Source organism: Ostrea edulis, chromosome 4, assembly GCF_947568905.1.
Source record: "Ostrea edulis chromosome 4, xbOstEdul1.1, whole genome shotgun sequence".
Taxonomy (NCBI): domain Eukaryota; kingdom Metazoa; phylum Mollusca; class Bivalvia; order Ostreida; family Ostreidae; genus Ostrea; species Ostrea edulis.
Window position 1 is genome coordinate 24318957 of NC_079167.1, and position 26570 is coordinate 24345526.

A 26570-nucleotide genomic window follows, 5' to 3' on the forward strand; every position below is an offset into this window, starting at 1 on the left:
TGGATTGTAAAAGATTCCAAAGAACTCTTAGTAAATTTGAAATCGCAAAACTTTTCTCAAATCAACACCATCAAAATTTATGACTTTTTAACACTTTACTCGACAATTCCTCACAATAAATTGAATATTATAATTTTTTACAACATAGACAGTTGCTTCTTGAACAAAAATGGAAAACGGAAATATTCATATTTAGAGATCAGTCATTCAAAAAATTACTTTGTTAAAAATCACCCATTTCACGCAAAAGTACTCTGAAAGTTGAAATTAAAAATATGCTGGAGATCCTCATTGACAAAGTCTTCGTAGTCTTTGGTGATCAGGTCTTCCAAAAGTCTGTTGGAATTCCCATGAGCACGAATTGTGATCCTTTGTTTGCTAACCTGCTTTTATATTCTCATGAAGCAGAGGTTATTCAAAACTTCTACGCGATAAGAAAAAAAAATTTCTTGCTGTGGCCCTCAATGCGACATTTAGATATATCGTCGATGTATCATTTATCAACAGTAATAATTTTCATTTCTATGTCGATTTGACATATCCCGGGGAACTCAAAATAAAAGACACCACATAATCGTCCATTTCTGCTTCATACTTGGATATTTTATTGAAAATAGATATTAACGGCAAACGAACAACTCAGCTTTATGACTAACAGGTAGAGCTTGTTCTGCCTATGATCAGTTTTTAAATTGAGGCAGGCTACTGACAAACAAGTTGATGGTGCAGGGGTTTCAACAGTCTCGTTTAAAGTCAGCACTTCGCAAAGTCCATGGTCGTTATATAACGATCTAGTTTGCCAATTGCTACCAGTCTGATTAAAATCAGACCCCATACTCATGATCATATCGACGTTATGAGAATGGGGTCTGATTTTAATGAGACTGCAATTCCTACATAAATAAGGGAAGTTAACGATGGAAAAGCTGAAATAATAATCATAGAAATTAATCAATATATGTTACAATTAAACAAATATATAAATGACTGAAGAATATAAATCAATCGTCTGCAGTCCGAGGTCGATACACGTGTAAACTTACATGTCGAAAAGTTAACCCTCTTCCACGTATCTACGTGTATAGTTTTCTTGAACTGTGAATTCAAAGCTGTTGATATAAACAGGCATCGTGAATTTAAATATTTTTCAAAATAGATCTAATATACCCTTTTCGTCAGCAAGCCTAGTTCGTTTCGGAAACTGATCACACGACGTCGTGGTCGCCTAATTCGTAACTGTATAGATAAATGATCGGCTGCATATTTCTGGGCCGTAGTAGAATATGTTTCGAAACGTTGTTTGAAAATATGCAAAAGCCTCAGCCTTTCCAAAACAACATTTTGAGATCTCAGAGGTAACGTGTTTCATACCGATTGTTAGGCCGTTCTTGGCACATTTTGACTACAGATTACTTCGTTTACCTGATCAAGATATAGGGCTCACGGCGGGTGTGACAGGTCGACAGGGAATGCTTACTCCTCCTAGGCACCTGATCCCAGTTCTGGTCCGTGTTTGCTCAACTCTCCATTTTGTATTGCTTATAGGAGTTATGAGATTGATCACAGTTCCTTAACTTCACCTTTCATACACGAAAACGCGATCTTTATTTCTAAGAAGTAGACCGTCAATAATAACATTGATAATTATTCCATCAACAGTTTTGGACATTAATAATAAATATAGAGAAAAAAAGCCAACTACCCAATCCAAAGAAAGAAGAAAAAATGCCACTTCGATTGGTAATGAACTAATATTGTGAAAAGTGAAACTGACTATACAAGCAGACGATAGCGGAAGTTGATGTACGTGAATCACGTGATTATACGTAAAAATGGCTGAAGAAGAGGAAAGCTTGGAAATAATTCTAAGTAATTATCATGTTTATCGTATAATGGCTTTTAATGTCACAAGCTGTCATGGAAAATAGTTTGTGAATTATCTATAATTGAATTATTTTAAATTAGAAATTGTATTATAACTGCCAAAGACATCGTGATGTCATGTTGAAACTACATCTAGTACATGGAGCATGGCCAGTTTTGGCTTCTATTCTCGTTTGCGTGTACCATTATGGGGATAATGGAATATAATGATCTATTTTCAATTCTGGGCCTAGGGTGCATACAAAGATTACAAAGTAACAACAATAGTAAAGAAAACAATCATCTTTCTTTAAAGTGCAGGGTCTGTTGGGTATCATCGCACTTGATCATTGATTATATACTATCATAATACTATTTAACGTCCTGCTCGAGAATTTTTCATTCATATGGAGATGTCACCATTGCTGGTGAACGGCTAGAAAATATAGGCCCATGCTCAGCGCTTACGGCCTTTGAGCAGGGAGGGATCTTTATCGTGCCACATCTGCTGTGAAACGGGGCTTCGGTTTTTGCAGTCTCATCCAAAGGACTGCCCCATTTAGTCACCTCTTACGACATTGTACTTGATAATTCATATATTGTAGATAATCCTTTAAAGAGAATAGGTACAAAACATGTCCATTTGGGTTTCATGTGTATCATATGCCTGGTATTTTTAGGATTCATGTTGAGTTTGTCACATTAAATTAAAATGATAAAACACCTGTTTATGGTAATGTTTATTTTCTTGCTAAAGAGGGATAGTAACATTTTAGCAAGAAGATCTCACTATAGGGGAAGTATACAATTTATAAATAGTTTAATCAATATTGAGTAGTTATGAATAGGCTATTGCATTTTCTTCATCACAATTATTGCCGTAATGCATGTGAATTAATTTTGTTATGTACCAAATATTACGGAAATGTGACTGCCAAAGATCATAGAAGTAGGCCTCGAAGAAAAATAGGTCCACACTCATTTTCATTATTATGTGCAAAAATTTAAGCATCTGTCTATCATCGTAAAGATGAGGTTAAATGAATAAACCTAAGAGCCTAAGAGCTACAATATTCAAAACTTTTACTTATTTTGCGATTTCATAAGCATGTCCTGTCAAACCACTCATCCTTTACTTAGTTTGCCACATAAATAAAAATATATGTTAAACCATTAGATATTAGATAAAATCTTTGAAAAAATTATTATATAACTCCTTGCTTATTATTTTCACTGGACATGGATATAGATCTCAAAATAACTTCAGACAAAACAATGAAAATATATAAGCAGGCAATTTTGACACTCTACTTTCATTTTTCAAAGGTCATGGTCACGGCAACATGTGGACAAAATTAATTATTCAAATATAAATTGATAAAAATTAAGTCGAAGACTATTGCAGAAATGTACATAGTTAATAACTCGCATTTACTTTCTTTGTCCATAAATTGAATCAAAATTTGTACATTTTTGGCAATAATGGGTACTGATATGCAAGATATGTAAGGCGCACTGCTCGGACACGTTGGTTTCCTCTGGGCACTCCAGTTTCCTCCCTTAAAATGAGCCCACAGCACCAACATCCGTGCAAGTTGTTAAATAACTAGTATATATATAGCTAATGTTCATTGTTGTTTGTATATGTCCGAATATGAAAACAAAATGTTGTTATATTTTTATAACTTGAAATTACTCTTCTTTTTTTTTTATAGATACTGCAACAAATCCTGTGAACAGGGATGAGGACTGGGAAACAATTTTAAAGTTCTGTGAACAAGTAAATAAAGAGTTAGAAGGACCACAAATTGCTGTTCGTCTTCTTGCTCATAAATTACAGTCACCACAAGAAAGAGAGGCACTGTATGCGTTATCGGTAAGGATTTGAGCTCTGTTTTGTTTGTGTCAATCCAAAAGATTATTTCACCTTCATAAAGTCAGGGAGAGCATATTGCTATATTTCTGGCTGTGGCATCATGGTAAAAGTTTTTAGACTTGATTCAATTCAGAAGCTGTAATATACCTTATCTACTTTGAATAAACTACTGGATGAATAATATCACATTTTGTATTTTTATGCGATATATCATATCACCATCTGCATTTGAAAAATAACTATAACCATATGCTCTACCATTTCACAAATATTCATGCCTTATATATAATGATATATCTTCATTATAAAGTATATTATATTTATTATATAGTGTCATGTAGCATATCAAATATTGACCATATCATATACTCTTATCATAAATACATTATATAGTATCATGAAATATATATGTCAGATACATTATATTTTGCAATTCTGCATGTACAGTACTGGTATTACACAATATGATAATATGTTGTGTATATTATATTTACTTTAGATAACAATTATTATGTACAATACCATATATGTAATTATATTCATAGTATTTCATACCATATCATATGATATTTTTGCAAAACTGCTAAACTTATATCACATTATTTAGTTATTTAGTGAAATCATGTTTTATATATTAAGAAATAAGGAAATATGATCATAACACCCATGTAAAAAATAAGATTGACATCAAATGCATTTTATTGAATTCTTAATTGGTTTGTCTGGGTTTTACATCATGTACATGTATATATTGATTGCTAGCTTCTACCATTCTTCGTTGTTTTTCTTCTTTTAGAATTTAGCTGGTTTTGTTTTATGATAGATGTTTTACCATGTTTAAAATAATTTTGATTGTATTTTATATTTCAGACTTTAGAGGCATGTGTAAAATCTTGTGGGCGACGCTTTCATATTGAAATAGGAAAGTTCAGATTTCTGAATGAACTGATTAAAGTTGTTTCACCAAAGGTAAATTTACATTTTTTATTTTAATTTTGCTTGGTGTTTGATATTATCGTTCTAACAATCTAGTTTGCCAATACAACCTATCATTGGGTCTAATGCTGTCTGACGTGTTTCATACCAATTGTTAGGCCATTCTTGGCACACTGATTTTGACTTTGGATAACTCCGTTTACCTGATCAAGATATAGGGCTCACGGTGGGTGTGACCGGTTGACAGGAGATGCTTACTCCTCCAAGGCACCTGATCCCATCTCTGGTATATTCAGGGGTCCGTGTTTGCCCAACTCTCTATTTTGTATTGCTTATAGGAGTTATGAGATTGATCACTGTTCATTATCTTCACCATTCATGAATGCATTAAAAAATTTTATTATATATTTGGCACTGATGAAAGACTAAGAACACAAATTCAATTCCACAAAAATATGAAATGCTTTATCACTTCCATTATGATGCCTTGTAGTCCATTAGCCCTCAATTCTACTCTGATATTTTGAATGTGTGAAACTAAGTAAACATGCATTTTTAAAAATTCTTTAACATTTCATGGATTTCTTTCTGACTATTCCTGTATAAACTTTCTATACCATCTGGGGCGTCTCCCTGGCTGTGAAGATTTTGGTTGGACTTGAATTAACATAGTCACCACATAAGTATAATAGTTTTAAAATGTGATGTTAACACTTATTTCAGATTTGAATTTCAAAAACTTGATACAAACAAATCTGTGTGTTTATGTATTCAATTCATGTATAGTGTATTTAGTGGACTGCAGGCAAATAACATTATAGGCATTTATAAAATTATATTTTGTGCTATTCATAGATACACAAGATTATGACTGTCCATATCAGTTTGGGGTTCATTTTATTTCACACAATTAAAAGTCTCATAAGATGCAGAGTTGGTGAGAATTTGGCCAGCTTTTTCTAAAATATACTATCATAGGGTTCAAGATTATTTTTATTATTGGCTTTAGCAATGGTTGAGTATCACTGATTGCAATGGTCATTAAAGGGATACTAAATTACACACGCATTTTAAATTTAAAGACGTCAGTTAAGATTCTATCACAATCATCTACATGATTTTGCAGCATACTTGATTTAATTTGCATGGTACATGTATTTATGTACACCAAACATGCATTCTCTGGAGAAGTGGTCCAAATTACATTCCACTTTTTCAGACTCCATTTTACAAAGAGTTCTACTTATGCATTTATGATCTTGTGTATTAATGCAAATGTGATGACGCCAAAGGCATTAAAATCTTTATCTTTTGAAGTATGAAATTGTTTTGTCATTAACCTTTTCATAATTTTTTTTAAAATTTAGTATCTAGGTAATAAAACTACTGAGAAGGTGAAGAAAAAATGTATAGAACTTATCTACAGCTGGAGTAAAGGCTTACCACATGAGACTAAAATCTTAGAAGCATACAAAATGTTGAAACAGCAGGGCATTGTTAAAGAAGATCCAGACTATATAGATAAGGTAGGTGATGTTATTTGTGTAGACATATTTGTGGCATGCAATTTTGACATTGGAGAGGCATGTTTTGAAACTAAATTAAAGCTGCATTTAATTGCTTTCATGAACATGCTCTTAGATTTCCCATGATTTTAGTACTGAGTGATGCTTATCACATATATATATATATTTCATGAGATTCGCTTATATTTATCAGCAAGACATATTTTCCCGGAATGTTCATTTTCGTCAGCCATACACATATGCATGTGAATACACAATCATTTTACTCAAAAATAAAATTCTTTGGAATGGAGAGTAATTTACAGTAATGGCTTTGGAGATCTGTTAGTCTGTCTGATATTCATCAGTTCATCCATTCAAGTTTTCAACTCACTATATAGCTCATACATTTTCAATGATAATTTTACACATTATATACACAGTGTGAGGGTGATGAGGATTCAGATATTGTTTTAGTTACACTTAATAGAAAGGGGAGGGGACTTCTCTTATGTTTACTCATGTGAAATGGTACATAAGGAAAGGAATACATGTCATGAATTGTTTTAGGGTCTGTAGGGGGCCGAAGTAAGGCCCCATTCCCAATGCTAAAAAGCAGGTATTTTCCCCAAGTTTTTGCTTTGAAATTCCCAAACAATGAAAACAAGTCGAGCAGGGTAGCCAAATTGTTCATAGATCTCCTTCACAGGCCCACAGATTTCAATTTTTGCTTCAAAATTCCTAAGTAAACCTAATGTTTTGGCCTCTGCTTATTTGAAGGAGGGCACTCTGAATTGGGTTTTTCCCTATTTCTTTGTATGAAACATTTTTCCCAATTTCAAGCAAATGTCGTTATTTTTCCCAGTTGGAAAGACCCTGGGCCTTGAAATCAAGACCTTAAAAAAACCTGCATGTACAGAGTGGTTGTGTGAAGTAGGTAGCTTATGTGATAATCAGTTGCTTTTTGTAGGAATCAGGAAATGTGAGTAAATGTCTATACATGTAGTTTGTAGAATCTAACAAAATTATATAATCTAAACTGAATTATCTAACTTGTATAAACAATGGTGTTTGGGTTCAACATAGTCTCCAAATGTCCAAGGTTTTGGAAAAAATATCAAGATTTTTGTGTCACCTCAGTGACCTCACCTGCAAAGCATGTCAGACAAGTAGTGATCAGTCTCTGTCCATTTGTCTGAATGGAGTGATCTGTCCATTTGTCTGTCCGTCCATCTGAATGGAGTGATCTATCCATTTGTCTGTCCATCCGTCTGAATGGAGTGATCTATCCATTTGTCTGTCCATCCATCTGAATGGAGTGATCTGTCCATTTGTCTGTCCATCCGTCTGAATGGAGTGATACTTTTGCAAGAGTTCTTGTAGTCAGCACATCTGTTCTTGGAATGCATAACTTAACATTTTAAGTATAATATTGTAATCAAGAAAAATGCATGATAAATTTTAAGGAAATGAATTGATGTATTAAATTCATTTATGTATGAAACTGTTATTATTATGATAACAGGAGTAGTGTTGTAGATGATTCCCTTTTATGATGTAGATGTTACTTACATACAAGCTTATCAACTTCAAAAACCAGAAACATTGAGTTGCATGTAAATATTGTGTAGTATAATATAGAGATACAAACATGTATATTCCTATTAATGAAATGGTTGGGTAATTGCTGTATGGGCAACTGCATAGATTTCAATTCAGCCTTCTTTTAGTTAACTAAGGCTTCAGTGCATACTCTCTGCTGTACATTTACTTTGTAGATTACAATAGAGTCTTGTTACAAACCTTGGCAGTCAAAGTGCTGCATACTGGTGTATATCTCACACACCAAAAACTTATTTTGCCCCATCTTATATTCACCCTGTATTATACAGAAAAGGCAAAAAATAAAACAATAGTAAAAATATAAGATATGTGTACAGTATGCTCTGTCATATTTACAGTTGAACTTTAGTATCTGGAACACTGATATCTCTAATACTATGGACATGTCGAAGTGATTCGGAAGTCCCAACTACTTATTCTTTATAAGTATTTTATCCTCACTATCTCAGATCCTCTGATTGAGTTTTTTCTTGGTCCCATGCAGTTTGAGATAATGAGGTGTGACTGTACATGGTTTAAAGTATGAAATAATGCAGCTTTCACAAGGAGAGAATATTGCCATTTTGTCCACATACATTAAACACTGTTAGAGTAACACTGTAGGAGATCAGTTACACGTGCGATTCACTGGTGTTTAAATTTTGCCTTATATTTTGTGGACAGAGAATAGACGTGTTTCCACCCCCCAAACCCAGGGTAGCTACCTTCGAAGATGAAGAAAAATCAAAGGTGAGATTTCATAATTGTTGACAGTATTATAGTATATATGTAAATTACTGGCACAATATAAAAGTATCTGTATTGAGTGATTTGATTTACCATTCCAGCTTTTATCAAAGCTGCTACAGAGTAAAAATCCACAGGACCTACAGGCAGCTAATAGGTTGATCAAGAACATGGTGAAACAGGTTTGCACTTCTACAAAAACCTCTGTTTTTGCTATATTCTGTATGTGTCCTGAGTCTTACTCTAATGTATTAAAACTTAGCACAATTGTAAGTTAAGGACCATTTTGTTCAGAAATGTGTAGGCTCTATATTTATACTAAATTAAGCTCTATATTGATTCTCTAATCTCTCTATTTTGGCATTGATCATAAATTGGAGCATGTGCTACTGTCAAAGGAGCCAAAATATTTGAAACTTTAAAATTTTGTAATTAAGGATGCAGACAAGATGGAAAAGGTTTCACGAAGAATAAATGAACTAGAGCAGATAAACAACAACAGCAAATTATTGATGGAAATGTTAGATCACTACTCTCCAGAGACCTCTTCTAAATCAGACTTAGATATGATGAAGGTAGGCATATTAGGCTAAAAATTTGATATATTTGCACAGTGAATTAAATTCATAAGACGAAAATACAAGAAGTTTATTTCCAGGAGCTATATGACAGTTTAGAGAAGCTGAGACCAAGTTTGTTTCGCCTTGCCAGTGACACAGATGAAAAAGACAATGATGCAATAAGTACGTCTTTATTTCTGTTTGAATCGGAGAGTAAACTTATATCTTTTAAGAGGCATTACTAATTTTTTTCTCTTTCAATCAATTATTAGACAATCATTAACTATTTGTTAGATAATGAAAAATTTGGCATGACTTTTATTGGACATTGTGAAGCATGTTGGTATTGTACATGTATTTATTGGACAGTAACAAGTTAATTATTCCCCAAGATGAGTGCTATATTTTGAGGCACATCTGGAGGAAATTTATATACATGTACTTGAAAGGGACAATAAAGTTAATTAAATACATACACTAGGTGTTTTATCATATTGAATATTTAAATGATTTAATTTCATTTGTAAAGGACAATTTGATTGGTTCGTCTGACTTTATAAAACATTCTTTATAGTTGATAAATTGAGTTGACATTAAATTGCACGATATGACATCCTACATGTAGGAATGGCATCACAAGGCATTTGACTAATTTGTTTCCATTTTTGCTACAGCCATATTGTTCTGCATCATATAGAATTTAAATTTTCTTCATCATTTGACAGATTACATCTTATGCATTTGATTTGCAAAAATTAGATTATAATTAAATGAAATTAATTTGTATTCATTATTATTATTATTATTATTTTTTTTTTTTTTTTTTACATAATTATAAAGTAAGCTGGGATGGTGTAAGCCTTTTTAATGAACTGCTTTGTGGTTTTTGCATTAAAGGACACATCTCGTGTTTTTAAACTTTTTAATTTTTTCAGCAAAATTAATTCATTTCATGCCTAAAACTACTTTACATGTGTTTTAAAAGAAACAGTTTGCGTAGTTTTCGAGTTTGATTGCGATGAAATTCAAATCTTGCGATATGCATATTTTCTTCGATATTTTACGCGCCATTATCTGTGACGTCATATGCGACCTCGAGCGAGAGAAGATTTGAAAACATTTGTTAGCCATTTCATAAACAGATTAGATTTAATTGACAAACAAACAATTATCACATTAACGGCTTGTATATAACACTGCATTAGGGTGTTTTGTGCCGTTTAAGGGTGTACTTGCTGTCAGTAGAGATGATTTGGACTGTGTTTTTTTCAATTTTCGAAGGAAGGTATGAGGGACAAGACGTGAATATTTTTTGTTGGCACAACGACTTTGCCATAAAAAAAAAAAAAAACCAGTAGAATTTGTCCCTATACTTTTTCAAACAAGCTCTTGGACAAAGACGTATATAAACTGCGAGAAAATGGTTCTATCGAAGCTTCGCACTGTTACATATAGGCCTACCGCATATGCTTTCCGTTCTGCTCTCAAATTCAATACACACTCGCACCAACTGACCTTCACCTTGTAACACCATATAGGCAGAACTTTGCTAGCAGTGTCTACCAACTGGTAGTTTTAAAAAAGAAATTTAAAGATAAAAGATAATAGAACTTTCAATTATAAATAATAAAATATGATATTTCCCAACTTTGAATTGAATTATAATGCTTTCATTTTTTTTTTTAAAGGAACGCGTACGTGTTTACAACAACAGCACGCCGCGCTCCCACTTCCTAAGTAACAATGTCATTATTATGTGTAGATAACAAAAAATAATGATTAATAAAATTGAGCTTGAATAAAATAATTTAAAAGTATTGTGATTTTCACAATAACTTTGATCATTTTTATTATATTTTTTTTCCCGAAATGCACCCGTGACGGTAGGCCTAGTTGTCAATGCTACATGTACGTAATCGTATTATAATTTAGGCCTATCTAACTTCTCCAAAAATAAATTTAATAATAATTGCTCTGTTTATTTTAGAAAAGCAACAACGCTAATTACAGTTGTTTACAGAAATGGCATTACCAAATAGTGTTTAGACAGTGATCCCATGTAAACATTATTTACTCGCAAATTTATGCAGATTTCATACTCGCTTTCCTCGCTACATTTGGGTCGCTATTTGTATGCACTGGTGGCTAAAAGATATAAGACTCGGGAAATTTGTCAACATCGAAATAAATGTTATCCATGGTAAATAAATTAGGCCCCTAAAACCCGAGTTTTAAAAAATATCTAACACTACTATTACAACAAGTTGATCGACGAAGGTCGCATATGACGTCACTGTACCACGTGACTACCTATCTAATTAACTAGGCTTTTTGAAATCGGGGCTTAGATTTAAGTCCATATTGTGGCTAATTATCGCAATACTTCAGTGAACAAACTATTACAATTAATTTCTATAAGCATAAGGAAGACAAAATGCATATAATTCTGTATACTTTGAAAACACGAGATGTGTCCTTTAAATATTTGTTTTTTAGACTACTCACCCATGGGGAAAATAAGTCTTGAAATTCTAGACTGATGAATAACCAATTATTTGTGAAGCATTTAGAGGTAGATCAAACTAAGATTAGTAAGGACAAAGGAGAAGAAAAAAACCCCAACAGATTGATGTAGTATGGATCGCACTTTGGAAAACATTTGAAAGTTTATGAACTTAGTTTTTTTGGTGTTCAAATTATTGGTTTTGGGATTTTTAAAAAGGTATTTATAATGATAATTGAGAAAACATTTTTTGTCTTGTTTGCCCTTAAGCTTTGATGTTTTACAATGTTTGCAGGTGATATATTGAAAAGCAATGATGAAGTTATGCAGGTTATGGCACAGTATAAGACAAAGGTGGGGGACATCTCAAGCCAGAATGGACATTCATCTAGTGAGTAGAAAGCAGAAAACAGAGCGATGATTCTTACAAACCAAACAATAAATAACTCATATATTTTATATATGTGTTACCTAAATGTTGTACAAGTAGACTCTAAATGTATCTCACAATTTGTGCACTACAATAACTTGTATCACAAGGAAAGTTGACAGGGGTATATAAGAATCACTATTCCCATATAACCTTTTAATAGACAAACTTTAAACACATTTTTGGCACAAAGCTTGCTTATGACCAGATAGTGTATCATGATCTTGAATCAAGGTTATTCAGCCAAGGTGAAATTAATGAGTAAAAAAAGTGAGAAATTTTTGTTTGGGCCTTAAATTTGCAATGGAGAAATTTAGAGACTCTTACTTAGCGCAATGGTTTGCCAAATGTTGTGTCATGACCCTTAACCAAGGTCATTTGACCAAAGTCATAGGTTAAAGAACAGTTTAAATTTTTGTCCTTACAACAGCTGTGTAATGAAAGGATGTTAGAAACTTATAGGTTGCTTAACAGCAGATGTTATGATTCTAAACCAAGGTCATTTAACCAAGGTAAATGGGAGAAAGGGTTAAAAATGCTACAGTTTGAATAAGCCAGAACAGGGAAATTATTACCATTAGGACAGCTCTAATTAATGGGGGAAATTATTACCATTAGGACAGCTCTAATTAACAGGGAAATTATTACCATTAGGACAGCTCTAATTAACGGGAAAATTATTACCATTAGGACAGCTCTAATTAATGGGGAAATTATTACCATTAGGACAGCTCTAATTAACGGGGAAATTATTACCATTAGGACAGCTCTAATTTAAAGTGAAATGCAACCCTAACCCCGTGGTTGCTTTTATGAATAACATATTATTTACTGATATCCTAAATGACTGTCTTTAACATAAAAAATCCTTGCTTAACAATTAAATTGATATTAATTTATCATATTCTTTAAATTACCCGCTGATAAGAGAGCTGCCATTGAAGTTTAATTTATGACGTCACACCGTTGGTTCCGGTTTATTTCATCAGCAGCACTGTAAACATGACAAGTCACGGTCACGAACAGTCAAGTTTGGAGCCGTATAAATTTGAGCCCGTTCTTTCGCAAGAAATTAAGAAAAGATGTTCAGTTGATTCGCAGACCAAACAGACAGTACATGTTTCTTCATACAAATGTCTCGAACCTCGGCTTGTCATTACGCAAATGATGGATCCACAGTTTACATAGTCTTCTCTTTTTAGATGGCTTGGTTGGGTCAGGAATTTCGAGAGAAAAAAAACAAATGCAAATTTTTTCACGTCTATCCACATGCACATCTTTGATGATCTTAGAATCTTTTCAAAACTGGAACAGACAGTGTGAAGTCAAAATTATTATAAAGAGTTCACATCATGGCAGCTTCTATAGATAGCGGGAATTGCCATTTTTAACATTTCTGAATTAGTACTGAAGCTTATCTAGGCTGTATATCAACAGAATAGTATGACAAATTTTTATGATATAATTAATCATATCATTTATCCTGTAAATTTTTTTGGGGTTGTCTTCCCCTTTAATAAGACAATGAATACCGCATATGTTGGTGTATGTACATGTAGGCATATGTAAATGTATTGCTCATAATTATGGTGTAATTAAAAGAATGTGTTTTAAGATTTCAAAATTTAATTAAAAAAGAATTACAGAATATGAAACACACTACAATGACACATACATATACTGTGGTTTCATAATGTTTTTTGCTTGATTACCAATTTTCATTGCTTTTATGGTGTGTCAGACCATTAAGTCAAGTTTGTTCAGAAAAGAATAAAATTGAGTAGTCCTTCACACAATTCTATGTATTTCATGTTAATCCACAATACATTACTGTGATTTTTGCCACTGTACGATAGATCCTGCTTCATCCTTGCTTGACCTGGCAGATCAGTCTGCTTCCTTACATCCTGCAGCACAGACCAAAGACCCCAGCACAGAAATCCTTGATGAAGAACTCCTGGCTTTAGGTACAGCACCCTATTGTAAAACAAGATTATTACCTCTAGCAATGATTTTCTGTTTAGATTTAGAAGTGCATTTCAGTTTTAAGTCTCCCAAATCAAGTTTGAAGACATTGTTTTTGCTCGGTTCTTATTATTCTTCCACTTCTTTCTTGCTCCTAAAAATGTCTGTAACTGGTTGATGAAAGTATTTTAAAGTACGCAAAGATATGATAGTTCAGTGTATCTAGTTTTGCAGGAATATTTTTGTTTTCCATTTGAAGGGGATTTACATGTAGGTGCCTTTGGGGGAAATCAAATGGGAGTGTTGTCTGACATAGAATTCTATGGGAAAAATTTAATTCTATATTTCAACAGGTATAACTTCAAAAATATCATAGATGCAGTCTTAGAATTTTCAGTAATGATGAAGGGATTATGGCATTTCCAAACCTGTATCAAGGTCACTAACTCCAGTGACCCTGACTACTGATCTCGATCATATAAACTGGTCTAACTTCAGAAACTGGACTGATGGAGACTTTGGACTTCAATCAATGATGGTTTAATGATGAGGCCTGCAAATAGATTTCAAGGTCAAGTGACTCCAGTGACTTTGATATCTGACCTTGATCTTTAAACTAGTGTAACTTCCAAACCTGGATTGATAGAGATTTGGGATTTTCAACAATGATAATTATATGGAGACCTACAAATTAGTATGAAGGTCAAAGGACTTTAGTGACCTTGGCCTTTGATATTGATGATAGAAACTTGAATATATACAAGACCTTGATTGACAGAGACATCATGGGATCTTCAACAAAGATGGCTAGCATTCAGGGGTGAAATTTTGCTGAAATTTTTAGGGGTCATGTGGGCCCTCAAGTCAAATATTTTAGGTGCCCACATGGATAACATTTGGCCCACATCCAAAATGACATTTTCATTTTATTTCATATGTTACATCTATGAAAAAATATGTAAGTTAACTTGTTCTGTAATATTTATCCCATGGATATCAGTAATTTATGCTGACCATTACAAACAAAAATTATTTTTATTACCATATTTTAGACTCAGCTGCACAAAAATGAGTGAAGCTTAACTTACAGTTAACATTTTGTTCACATTGTATAAATGTCCAGTTACAGTAACTGTCAGTAACTAACCGTTGTGCAACTGAGTCCTGGACTGTGGATACTTCCTGTACATTCATGTTGATGGTTTTGTGTATTTAAAAGAAATGTTTTTATTCAGAAATATTAATATCAAGGCTAAAGTGACTTCAATAACCTTGACATTTGACCTGGATCATTAAAAATTTGTATACCTTCTTAGAGACAAGGGATCTTCAACAATGATGATTGGATGATGGAGTCTATAAGCTAGAATCCAGGTCAAGTTGCTTTATAGTGAATTTAAGTTATGAACTTGGTCTTAAAATCTAGTATAAATTCAGGACATGGACTGATAGACATGGGATCTCCAACAGTGACGATTAAATGATTGGTCCTACAAACTGACACATGTATTATAAAGATGACTTTAAAAAAAGAGGAGGTGCTTTGTTTGGGAGACTTTATAATTGGCAGAATTTGATCAGATCTTGGTTTACACATCGTACAAATATTTTGCTCGAAAATTCACATGTACTGTATTTCAAACACTGGTATCTGATGTTAGTTAAATGTACAGTACACGACACGAGTTTTATACACCCCACCGTGGAAAGACCACGGTGGAAAATCCACGGAGATACATGTACACCGTGTCCTCCATGTTCCACGGTGTGTGTTATTTGCGAATACACACAGCTGCTAAGAGCTTTGTTCTGGCCACGGGCGCCTTGCGGGAGATGTGAAAATGTGCCGCAGGCCAAATAATCAAGATAAGGGTGGAATTTTAAGATAAGAAAAAAATGTCAATATTTCCCCTCCTGATACTTATATTGTTTTCCAGCATTTTGAGCCAATTCCAACGATACCAAACACTATATATTATGTTTTTAAGAAAACCTGGTTTTGAAATTTTTTTTTTAATAGTCTTCTTTCTTTGCTAAAATATTCTTAAATTCTCTGTTTAAATAATGCGTACTTGCAGGCAATTCCTGTTTTGAATGCGAATTAGTATATTCAGTAAATGAAAAACATACATGTACAACATGTGATAGGGATGTTTAATAATTACCATGTGCTCTCTCTCTCTCTCTCTCTCTCTCTCTCTCTCTCTCTCTCTGACAAATGCACTGTTTAACATAATTACATGTACTTCCATCATATTTTGTTAATATGCATCTTGACAAATATAACTTGATCCAGTATAGAAATTAGAGCATTGTCGATAATTAACAAATTGGAATTAATTTATTACATAATTAATAGAAGCAAAAATACAAACCATCGAATGATTTATTTTTAAAATCCCGAGTTAATTACATTTCACCGAGACTTATGTTCAATGTACTTTGATAGAGGTTTTCTTAAAAAAAGAAAATGTTCATCGGAAGTGTCTGGATAATGCAATGATTTTTGTATAATAAGTATATACCATGCAAATTCCTAGGGTCTTTGTCACAGTATAACTAAATTACGGTTAGCTAGTTTGGGTTTTGACTTCTTATGAAAAATGTGAAATATATTCGGTCGGCGCGATATCAGATCTAGTCTAAGATCACGGGTATTTTGCACCGACCCAATATATTTCACACTTTCCGCAAGAAGCTAAGCACTTCTGTTGATTTCAAATACACGGATTAGCTGACCCCCATTGTTCTACTGAGGCGAAAATCCCTTCGAATTTGTATGGAATGTACAAGTTATACACAGGTCATTGTTATAGTCATACATCATAGTACCGCTAACCCGACAAACATTTTTTTTTTTTAATTTTGAATAAGTTATTGAATGACGAAGTATGACCAAACTGCAGATTGAACTTTATAGAGCCCCGTGCTAACATTACTTATATTTTTCAATGTATCAGAAGGGGTATATTGCCGGTTAAGTTGTGTAAATTTCTTGACAAGCAATAAAATAACAACAAAAATGGTGCTTAAATAACCTTAAATTGGGAGTGTGTGTGTGTGTGTGGGGGGGGGGGGGGGGGGGGGGTAGTAGTCTGAAACTGTCTCAATTCCCCTTTCCGACTTCAATTTCTTTAATCGTGCAGTGGGTAGGTCGATCGCTACAAACTACAAGGCTAAATCCTTAACTTTCAAGTTTTCAAATTACACCCTCTCCGATTCGATGTGCCTATAATCAATATTTAAGGATGTAAATCCTCGGTGTCAAATGCAACTAGTTCATGAAAAAAGACTAATATCAATATAAACAGAAATGACTTAACAATTATTTGCTTTTATTCATATACGCTATCGATTATTTTAAAAAATCTTTAATTTAATCTTTAGATGCATTAGATAATGAAAGCAAGAGAGAGAGAGGGAGAGAGAGAGCAAGCAAGCATTGGTAATCATTGATTATAATATTCATGAATGTATGCATATATGGGAAGTTTAATACGTTCAATATAAATTTTGAACGTACAATTTCTTTCTGTTTAATTACCCATCCCCTTTCAATCTGATATTGTTTTTTATTTCCCATTTTGTTTTCTTTACATGTTAATTTTTTCGGCTGGTCCGGGTTAGGACTAATGAATGAGCCCCCCCCCCCCCCTTTTTTTCTAAAATGATGTTACGTACTTAGCTGTCTATCTCCCTCTCAGTCAAAAATAAAATAAATACATGCTATATGTACTGCAACATCATTGGATTTACTGGATAATTCTTCGATTTCACCTTCATAATACATGTTAATGCAAGCGGACTATCTATAGACTGAGGCTTCTTTTTTTCCATCTTCGCAAGCCGAGATTTTTCGTCCACGAAGGCAAAGTTGACTGAAAACCCATTGCTAGCGGAGATGAGATGAATTTTACCCCCGTATTATGTTATAATTGACCAAAACCTAGTACGTTTGTTTTACAACTTTCATTTAGAAGACGCGCAAGTTTGTGAGTCACTGAATAAACGAGAAAACGTCTGCATTTTTATTTCAATGGTTGTCAACTCTATACTTTGTGATATTTCAAGACTACATGTACTCAATTCAATTTATTGGATCTCATCACCATTATGCAATGGTATACAAAAATATAAAGACAAAAAACTGTTATTTATACATTTAGTAAAGCGTGTAATAAAGTATTCATCAAGTTAGAAAAAAACTAACTTATAAAAACGTGTTATTATTAATTGAAGTATTGGCATTCTAGGTAGGGGAGCACATTTTATTTCATTATTTTCTTAATGAAAGTACGGAATTTTCTAAAAGTTTGTTTAAAAGTAAAGATATTCTTAATATTTATTTGTTTAGGTGATAAAAATTTGATTCTTTGCTCACATTGCTTCACAGTTGAGTACATAATGAAATTCATCTCCAATGTAAACATGTACATTTATATAGCTGACCTTAATCACATATTCCTAATTACAATGAAAACTTTACGTAAAAATAAACCATTGCTTATGGTACACATTTCTTTGAACTGCTATTTATCAAATTGAAATTACTGGCATGTGATTGTCGTTGTTCATGACCCTTCTTTTATTTGGTGAAATTGTGCTGCACGTGCCGTGAAACAATGTACTGACGAGTGGTAGGAATAACACAGGTGTTTATATACAGGATGTCGAGAATTTGGGCGTTTCATAAAAAGGTGTGAACGTCTGCAGGGAAGTCTACATACGGATATGTACCGAAAACACCAACGTATCATTAAACAACAATTACAAGAATAGAATGATTGATAGCTAATTTCTAAATAATTAATGGGGTGGGGGCATGCATGCTGGCTAAGCGAAAAGGTTTTTGGGGTGAATCATTTCGGAAATTATTTCTTTGTTTTATCACACGGAGGTACACGGTGGCATCGACGGAGGTACAGGTGACATCCACGGAGATGTGCGGTGGCATCCACGGAGATCCTCCGTGGACTTCAATGTCTAGCTCGCGCGGAAAAATAGGACTTCAAAGGTGCCGACAATTTTAAAGGTCCACCGTGTTTGGGGCAAATTTGTTCCACCGCGTTGCGTGGAACACGCATAAAACTCGTGTAGTGTACTGTAGCAGGTAGATTTATCAGTAGTTATGGGGATGAATTATATTTGTTGCTGACTTTATTAAGGTTTAGGTGACAGCAGCACTAGGTCGGAATCTCTGCTCGGTGACTTGGACGATATCTTTGCAGCATCATCTACCAGTGGTGTATCTGTGAGTAAACAATATGTGTTTTATTATCGTTGTCCAATAGTAGACTTTTCGGGATGTATTTCTTATTAAATCAAATACAAGTAAGCGAAGTAACTTGATAGCAGAAATTATGCTCATTATACATGTATGATATAGTAAAATATAGCTGGATATTGGGTTTTTGCATCTTTGTTTTAATTTGATTTATCAGACACAGACTCAAAATTTAACAACAGCACCAGCAATGAATAATGCATTCTCAATGAGTGGGGGACAACCAACATTCCAGGCCTTTAATCAGCCAATGAGAGCACCAGTTCCAAATTACTCTATTTCCCAACCATCGACAGGAAACTTCTCACAATTTCCATCTCAAATTTCACAACCAACTTCTTCATTATTGATAGGTTCAGATTCTGGTAAGTTGTAGCACAGATTTAATAAAAGAAGGTCATTGATTTATTTCTGATGATGCATGATGTGTCTTATTCCATCTCCATAAGAAGCTTCTGAATTAATTACTTTATAAGTACATACTATAGGTACTAGTAATTAAGATTCTTTGTTTCCACGCTAACAGGGTTAATTTATCTATAATGGCATACTGTAGCTCACACTTTTAATTTACGAGACCTGATATATTATACCCCCCCCCCCCCCAAACAAAGTTCAGAGAGAGAGAGAGGGGGGGGGATAACTGGAATCAACTTGTCCGTCCTTGGAATTAATTTGTCAAGAGTATATCTTAATCTGATGAACAGATTTGTTTAAAATTTTGATTTTGATTGAGATTTCTTAACATTAAAGGAAGTGGTAGATATTTTTTCCCTTTTGAGGAGGGGGATGTTATGTTGTCATTGTTCAGATCATATCTGAAAAACTAATTATTCTTCAAAGATCACATATTCACTATTTCCCACCATCCAGTGTGCTGTGTGGGGGTATTAGTCCCATCAGGATAGTCTGAGTATTTGCCTGAATACTATGATGTATTTATTTTTGAGACATGACTTTTGCAAATCATTATTTATTGCTCACTCATCTATGTGCAAATTTTTCTTGGTGAGAATTAAGTTTTTTTGAATGACTAGTCTTGCAAAATTACTCTGAATAATGTCTTGTGAATAATACCTGAATACAATTTATAGTAACAAACATAAAGCATAAAACATGAGTTAACACTAAAAGGTAGGTATATATCCAAGAATTGGTGGGAAAATAGCATATGGTTATGCTGGTATGCTAGTAAGGCAGTCATGTGGTCAGCACTCGATCATTATAGAAAGGAGGTGTGTCAATAGCATGAGGGATATTTTTAATCTATTTTCACTTACAGTGTATACAACCGTGGATTTTTTTATATACATATTTAATGGAGTTTTTTGGTTCATTTCATCTACAGAATATCATTATATTGATATTAAGATTTTAAAAAAAAATTGAGCATATGAACTTCAAATATAAATGTATTTTATGAACAGTACTGTTTAGATTTTACAAACAGCAACAAAATTTCATATGCATATACATGTACATGTATAATGCCATTAAATTTTGACTTTCCCCCAGTCTTTGTAAATGTAATTTGAGAAAATTACCGTTTCCTTTGTTACAGATACTTCTGTGTTCAGTCCTAAACCCAAACCCCCAGCCCCCCAGCAGACCCAGGCAATGAAGGAACTAGACATAATGGGACAAAATCTACTACAGCAAAATCTCCCCAAGAATTTACCAGTCAAGCCACAAGATGCAGGGTAAACTTCTACACTGTGCACTTCAAATAAGTTAAATCAATGCTGTAGTAAATTTTCCACGTTATAATGTGCATATACATAGTCTATAACTTTAAAATGACCGTCTGGTACATAAGATAATACCTGGATTGTAATGTGTAATCGTCAGTGTGTATTGTACGCTTCTGTGTGTCTCTTTGTTTATCTGCAACTTTAACATGGATCATAAATACAGTATACTATTAGAGGTTGTATAGCTGATGAATTGAAAGACTAGAATCAAATCTCTGTAACTTCACTTACTGATAAAGGTCAATTTCAAATATGCCACAATTGAACTTAGCCATGTTTAGGAGCATACGTGTAGTACAAACACATCTTGTTCACAAATATGACTAAAGCAGGAGTATGGAGGAATGATTATCATTTGTCTGCTCAATATCTTAATTAAGAACCCTTTGCTTGACAGACATTGGTACAATAATTCCTCCTAAAGAGTAGATGGCCACTATTGATTTTGAGATCACAAGGTCAAGGGTCAATCGACTCTGGATATAGTAATATATTGTCCATTCAGTATCTTGAGAACCCTTTACTTGACAGACATCAAACTTGGTACACTGGTTCTACCTAAGAAGTAGATGACTCATATTGATTTTTAGATCACAAGGTCAAAGGTCAATAGTCAAACTACTCTGGACATAGAAAGATATTGTTTGCTCCATATTTTGAGAACCCTTTGCATGGCAGATATCAAACTTGGTACAGTGATACCTCCTAAAGAATAGATGACCCTCATTTGTTTTCAGGTCACAAGATCAAAGGTCATGACTTGAATGACTGGTTATTTGGAAATGTCTGCTCAGTAACTTGAGAGATCAAATTAATTATTATGCTTGTCCCTGACTAGTAGATAGCCCATATTTTCACCATCATTACAGGCATTCTAAATTTGAAGTTGATCCTCTTCAATATTGCTACATGGGGGTATATACAGTGTATGTTTCTAAAGCATTTCTTGTTACTTTTCTGTTACAGTCAAAAAGTGCCCTTAAATCAGATGGTGTCTAAGACTGCCTCTCTCCAGCCGGTTCCAGCTCTGGGCCTGCTAGACAAGCCCTTGGTAGGGGCACCTGCTGAGCTTCCCGTGTCTCAGCCCTCCCAGACTACCCCCTCATTATCAACTCCAGCCAAACAAGGCTCTGAGGTCATTCCTCTCACTGATGTCTTTGTACGATTGGAATCCATACAACCTGGTCAGTGCACAGTATCTATCACTGGATCTCTTACAATAATTCCATGAGAATATCTCTGTCATACATGTAGCATACTAGTATCAAGTGGTATTGATTTGAAAGGCAGCTTTCCTTTTGTTGGAAAAAGGTTCAATTCATTTATGTCAGTGAATTTTAAACAATAAAAATTATACCCACAACAAGCAAAGGTATACAAATGGCTCTTTATAAATTCCATTGCAGATAGTATGGCTCCATTGAATGCGTATGATAAGAATGGATTAAAAATTGTCATACATATAGCTAAGAATAAACCTCGAGAAGATGTCACAGTCATGGTTGTATCTACAATTAGTACCAACACTAATCCTGTCAAGAATTTTGTCTTTCAAGCAGCAGTTCCAAAGGTATGTTTAATTAATCAAATCAAGCCTTGCTGTGGTAATCATGATTTTGAGTGTAGTTTACACAAAAATGGGTGTAGGCCAGAAGTTAACACATCATTACTTAATGAGTTAAAATTCCATAATTTTCATATTTAATTTGCCTTTTGTATAATATTGTTATTCATTGTATTTTTAATAAGTATTTTGAATTTAATAAAAACCAAGTTTGGTTTTGAAATCATTCTCAATTTTAAATATTACCAATAAATATGAAATTTTGTATCATGGCAATTAATCGCCCACAGGTAAAGTTGGTGGGAACTGCAAAAATTACATGTATATAATTTTCAATGCATATAAAAAGATTATCTGCTTTGCACATTTAGACCTGGATTTATATGATCATGTTTTAGGTAATGAAAGTTAAACTTCAGCCCCCATCAGCCACTGATTTACCTGCCTATAATCCAATCCTCCCACCGGCTGCCATCACTCAAGTTATGTTGCTGGCCAATCCACAAAAGGTATGGGAGAGCGTTCTCGGCTCAGGGGATATTCATTACAGCTGGTTTATTTTATTCTAGTTTTTGAATGGTACATGTAACAAAATGTTTTATGTTTTCCCACAGTATGTACAGTAAGAAAACCCATCATTCACTAGATTTTGAGGATGTTGTGCATAACCAATCTGTTTAGCAGAAAATTTCATTCAGCAGAGTATAAAAGAGAAAACACCCACAAAACTTGTATTTTAGATATTTAATAGTAGATACATGTACTAAGATGATTTACAGTATATACAGAGTTTCTTATACATAATTTAATCAAATACTGATATTAGAAGAATATTGGAATTAAATGGAATATTTGTTTACATTTCTTCTTTCTACTTCATTTACTACAGACTATAATGCTTTCAAATCATTGAACAAGATAAATGTGAAACCTACTAACAGGTAGCTGTTTTTTGTGGTGTCTCTGATTTTAACTCTGTCAAATTGATTTCACCACACTTTGTAACTTGAACTGACTGATGAGAAATTGCTGTACTTTCTCCAGGTAGTACTGCATGTTTGAATTTTTTTTCATTGCAGGAAAAAGTCCGATTAAAATTCAAAATATCGTACCTTGCAAATGAGGAGAGTCTTTCTGATGTTGGAGAAGTGGACGGTTTTATGGTGTCATAATACTGTACATGTTGTAGAACAAATATTTATTTTTGCATTGTGATGGGGAAAAGTGCAAGAGAGATTGTTATAAATGTGAATTGTGATTGCAAGTCTGTATTTTAGAACAGGTTATGTTTGTTCTTATTTTGAAACTGTGCTTTGATTTTTATTTGCTTGGTGCCTCACTCAGTTATTCTACAACTGCACAATTTACACTCAAATGATGCATAAATGATCAGAATGAGTATATACTGTTTGTATTTCGTTGGATTCCATCATGCATGTGCATCTCCAATTTGGAGTAAAACAAATACAGTATATACTTCTATATGTACAGTATATTAATGTTAGGGATATGTACAGTTTGGGAGCACTGTAGAGTACAACTGTTTAGTCATATGAATTATTGATATATACATGTGTATAATACTTTGGGGATAGTAATAGAATATTAAATTATTACAATTCATTTCTTTGAGCAAACTGCTTTTCTTATTCTATATGTAGAGAGTGAACAAGCAGTGTTTGAAGCCAACCAAACCTGACATAAACAATGAACAATTTACAAACAAGTGGAAATTTCAATAATAGGTTGATTGTCCCCATTTCTGTAATACTCTGGACGAGGAAGCCGAGAGTTCAGAGCTCCACTCTTTAGTTTACATCTGTATTTGGTTCAGTTTTGGATAGATTATGTGGTTGTTTTTTAGAGGCTTGTTTGGGAAGATACTGTAGATTTGAAAAAGTTTTGTAAGACTTAATATTACCAAACTGAAATTGTTCATATCTGTGTTTTGGCTGACACCTGATATGTACTGTGTTAATAAATTCTAAATATCTAAACAGAGAACGTGATTTGAATTTCTGTAAGTTCACTACTTGAATTTAGCAAAAATAAAGTTGGTCTTTAGTATTATATTTAGTGAAAACGCTGGCATACATGTAGATTACATGTATTTGTAACAATTAACATTGTCTTCTGTTTTGTGTTGCTGTATTTAGCATCCAAAACTTAAAATTAAGCTACTTGTTATGTTGGAATTAAAAGTATTTTGCCAACATTTGTTGACAAACTACTGTTTATGTACTTGGAACACTTTGGAATGATTGAAATAACAAAAAGTATATGAACTTCAGGTACATGTATGTTTAGATAAAGTCCAAAAAATGGGTAAATAATCATTTAATGTATTGTGTAAAAACTTAATGATGACCAGTCTGCATCATGTGTAACTGAAGTCTTGATAATCATATGAGGTCATTATGCAGAATTCATAGATTATTATGATTACATCATGTTATAGTTGTTGTACAAACTCTAGATCTCGCCTCAATCTACCATACTTATCCCATTCATGGCAACCCCTGGCATTTAAAACTGATAGAGAGGGGGGCTGATATTGATCTACAATTTTTAGGAACTCATGTTTTATTGAATTGACATCCATGTTGGATGATAAAATCTTCTCAATAGTTGTCAGTAATGTACATATAATATTGACTGATAAAATTACGGCAGGGGTCACAGATGGATTTCCTGTAATTGCTGCTAATGATGTTTTTATATATAGGCAGTAAAATGCTCATCGACATTAAAATTATATCAAGTACATCTATGTACCATGTAATGGCGTGACTTAACAATCATGATGATCATATTGGACATTTTCTGTTAGAGCATTTACAAGTTTCCCTCAGTAAGAATTAATGATGAAATGACTGGTATGGATCTGGGCATGTCCTCATCTGTGATGTTGTTATGGTATTGGCAATGTGAGGACTCGATTTAAAAGACTTGTAAAATGTCAAATATTTGTTGATTGTCCATCTTGTTTATGTATGCATGTAAATGTATACATTGATGCGAAAATGAATAAAGTTATATATGTGTATGTAATAATATGCCAGTTCAGAAATTTATCTTTTTTCCGAGAGATTTTGAATGAGGTAGTAGGACAGTTTTCTGTGCCTTTTCAAACTGTGCACATGGTTGATACCAAACATAGAATATTTGACAAACTAGGGTCAATACAGGGAAGATTGTTTGAATATATCCCCATATATGGAAACCTTGTTCTTAAAAGGGGTGGATTTATAGCTTATCTCCACATAGCTGCAATAATTTAGCCCTCTCCGATTTCTCCTTCTTTCCGAAAACATCAGAATTAAAAAAATTGGAGAGAGTTACATTGCAGCTAGTCTCCAAGGTTTGCGACTTGAACAAAATCTCAATCAAAACTAAAACATGATGGTGATCTTTGAAAAAAAAATTAAGGGTATCCTTTTAGTTCATCGAAGATTTCATCATGTGAAATCATGGTTATAGCACGAATGGTACTTTGAATATTGTACAGAAACCATAGTGTGATGGACAGATGGATGTGTTGGCAATAATATCCCAGAAGTTGATATATATGCAGATAACTTGTACTGAAATTAGGAGGGAGGCAAACTCGGCTGAGTATTGCAGCCAATACGTTTGTAAATTGGAAAAACCATTACTGTTGTGTAATTCATGGTAATCAAGTAAAGCCCAGGAACCAAAAAAGGGCGGAACCTTGCATGTCCAATCTATTGTAGGCAGTGTATGAATTTTGAATGGACAGCCTTTATAAGATGCGGTGGTACCATCATTATTCACCGAACACCAATTCTATTGGCTTTTTGTACCATAGTTAAGTGTATGTAATAGGAAGGGAGAAAATGCCATGTTCCAGACCATAATTCGAACTTTTGGGGGGGGGATAATGAATATCCAGTTAGGTGTTATATCAACTGAGCTATCTGGCCACCAACAATCGAGCCTGGCTGACTGCCACATTCCTCCCTC

General features: G+C 33.6%; 1 protein-coding gene across 5 annotated transcripts; it reads left to right on the top strand.

Moving 5' to 3' along the window:
- Positions 1 to 1793: 1793 nt before the first annotated feature.
- On the top strand, positions 1794 to 25640 carry LOC125668669 (ADP-ribosylation factor-binding protein GGA1-like). Of its 5 annotated transcripts, XM_056162319.1 has the most exons (19): positions 1821 to 1869; positions 3579 to 3739; positions 4610 to 4708; positions 6043 to 6201; positions 7151 to 7162; positions 8467 to 8532; positions 8631 to 8711; positions 8967 to 9104; positions 9188 to 9272; positions 11888 to 11983; positions 13879 to 13989; positions 19153 to 19238; positions 19429 to 19636; positions 20833 to 20971; positions 21989 to 22206; positions 22429 to 22592; positions 22985 to 23095; positions 23476 to 23527; positions 23666 to 25640. In XM_056162319.1, exons 1-18 carry the CDS (start codon positions 1833 to 1835, stop codon positions 23497 to 23499), a joined length of 1995 nt encoding a protein of 664 aa, XP_056018294.1. In that variant the 5' UTR covers positions 1821 to 1832; the 3' UTR covers positions 23500 to 23527; positions 23666 to 25640. The 5 variants fall into 5 exon arrangements, with proteins under 5 accessions (XP_056018293.1, XP_048758956.2, XP_048758958.2 ...); XM_056162318.1 differs by lacking the exon at positions 23476 to 23527 and having other exon boundaries at positions 1794 to 1869; XM_048902999.2 differs by lacking the exons at positions 7151 to 7162; positions 23476 to 23527 and having other exon boundaries at positions 1794 to 1869.
- Positions 25641 to 26570: the final 930 nt, after the last annotated feature.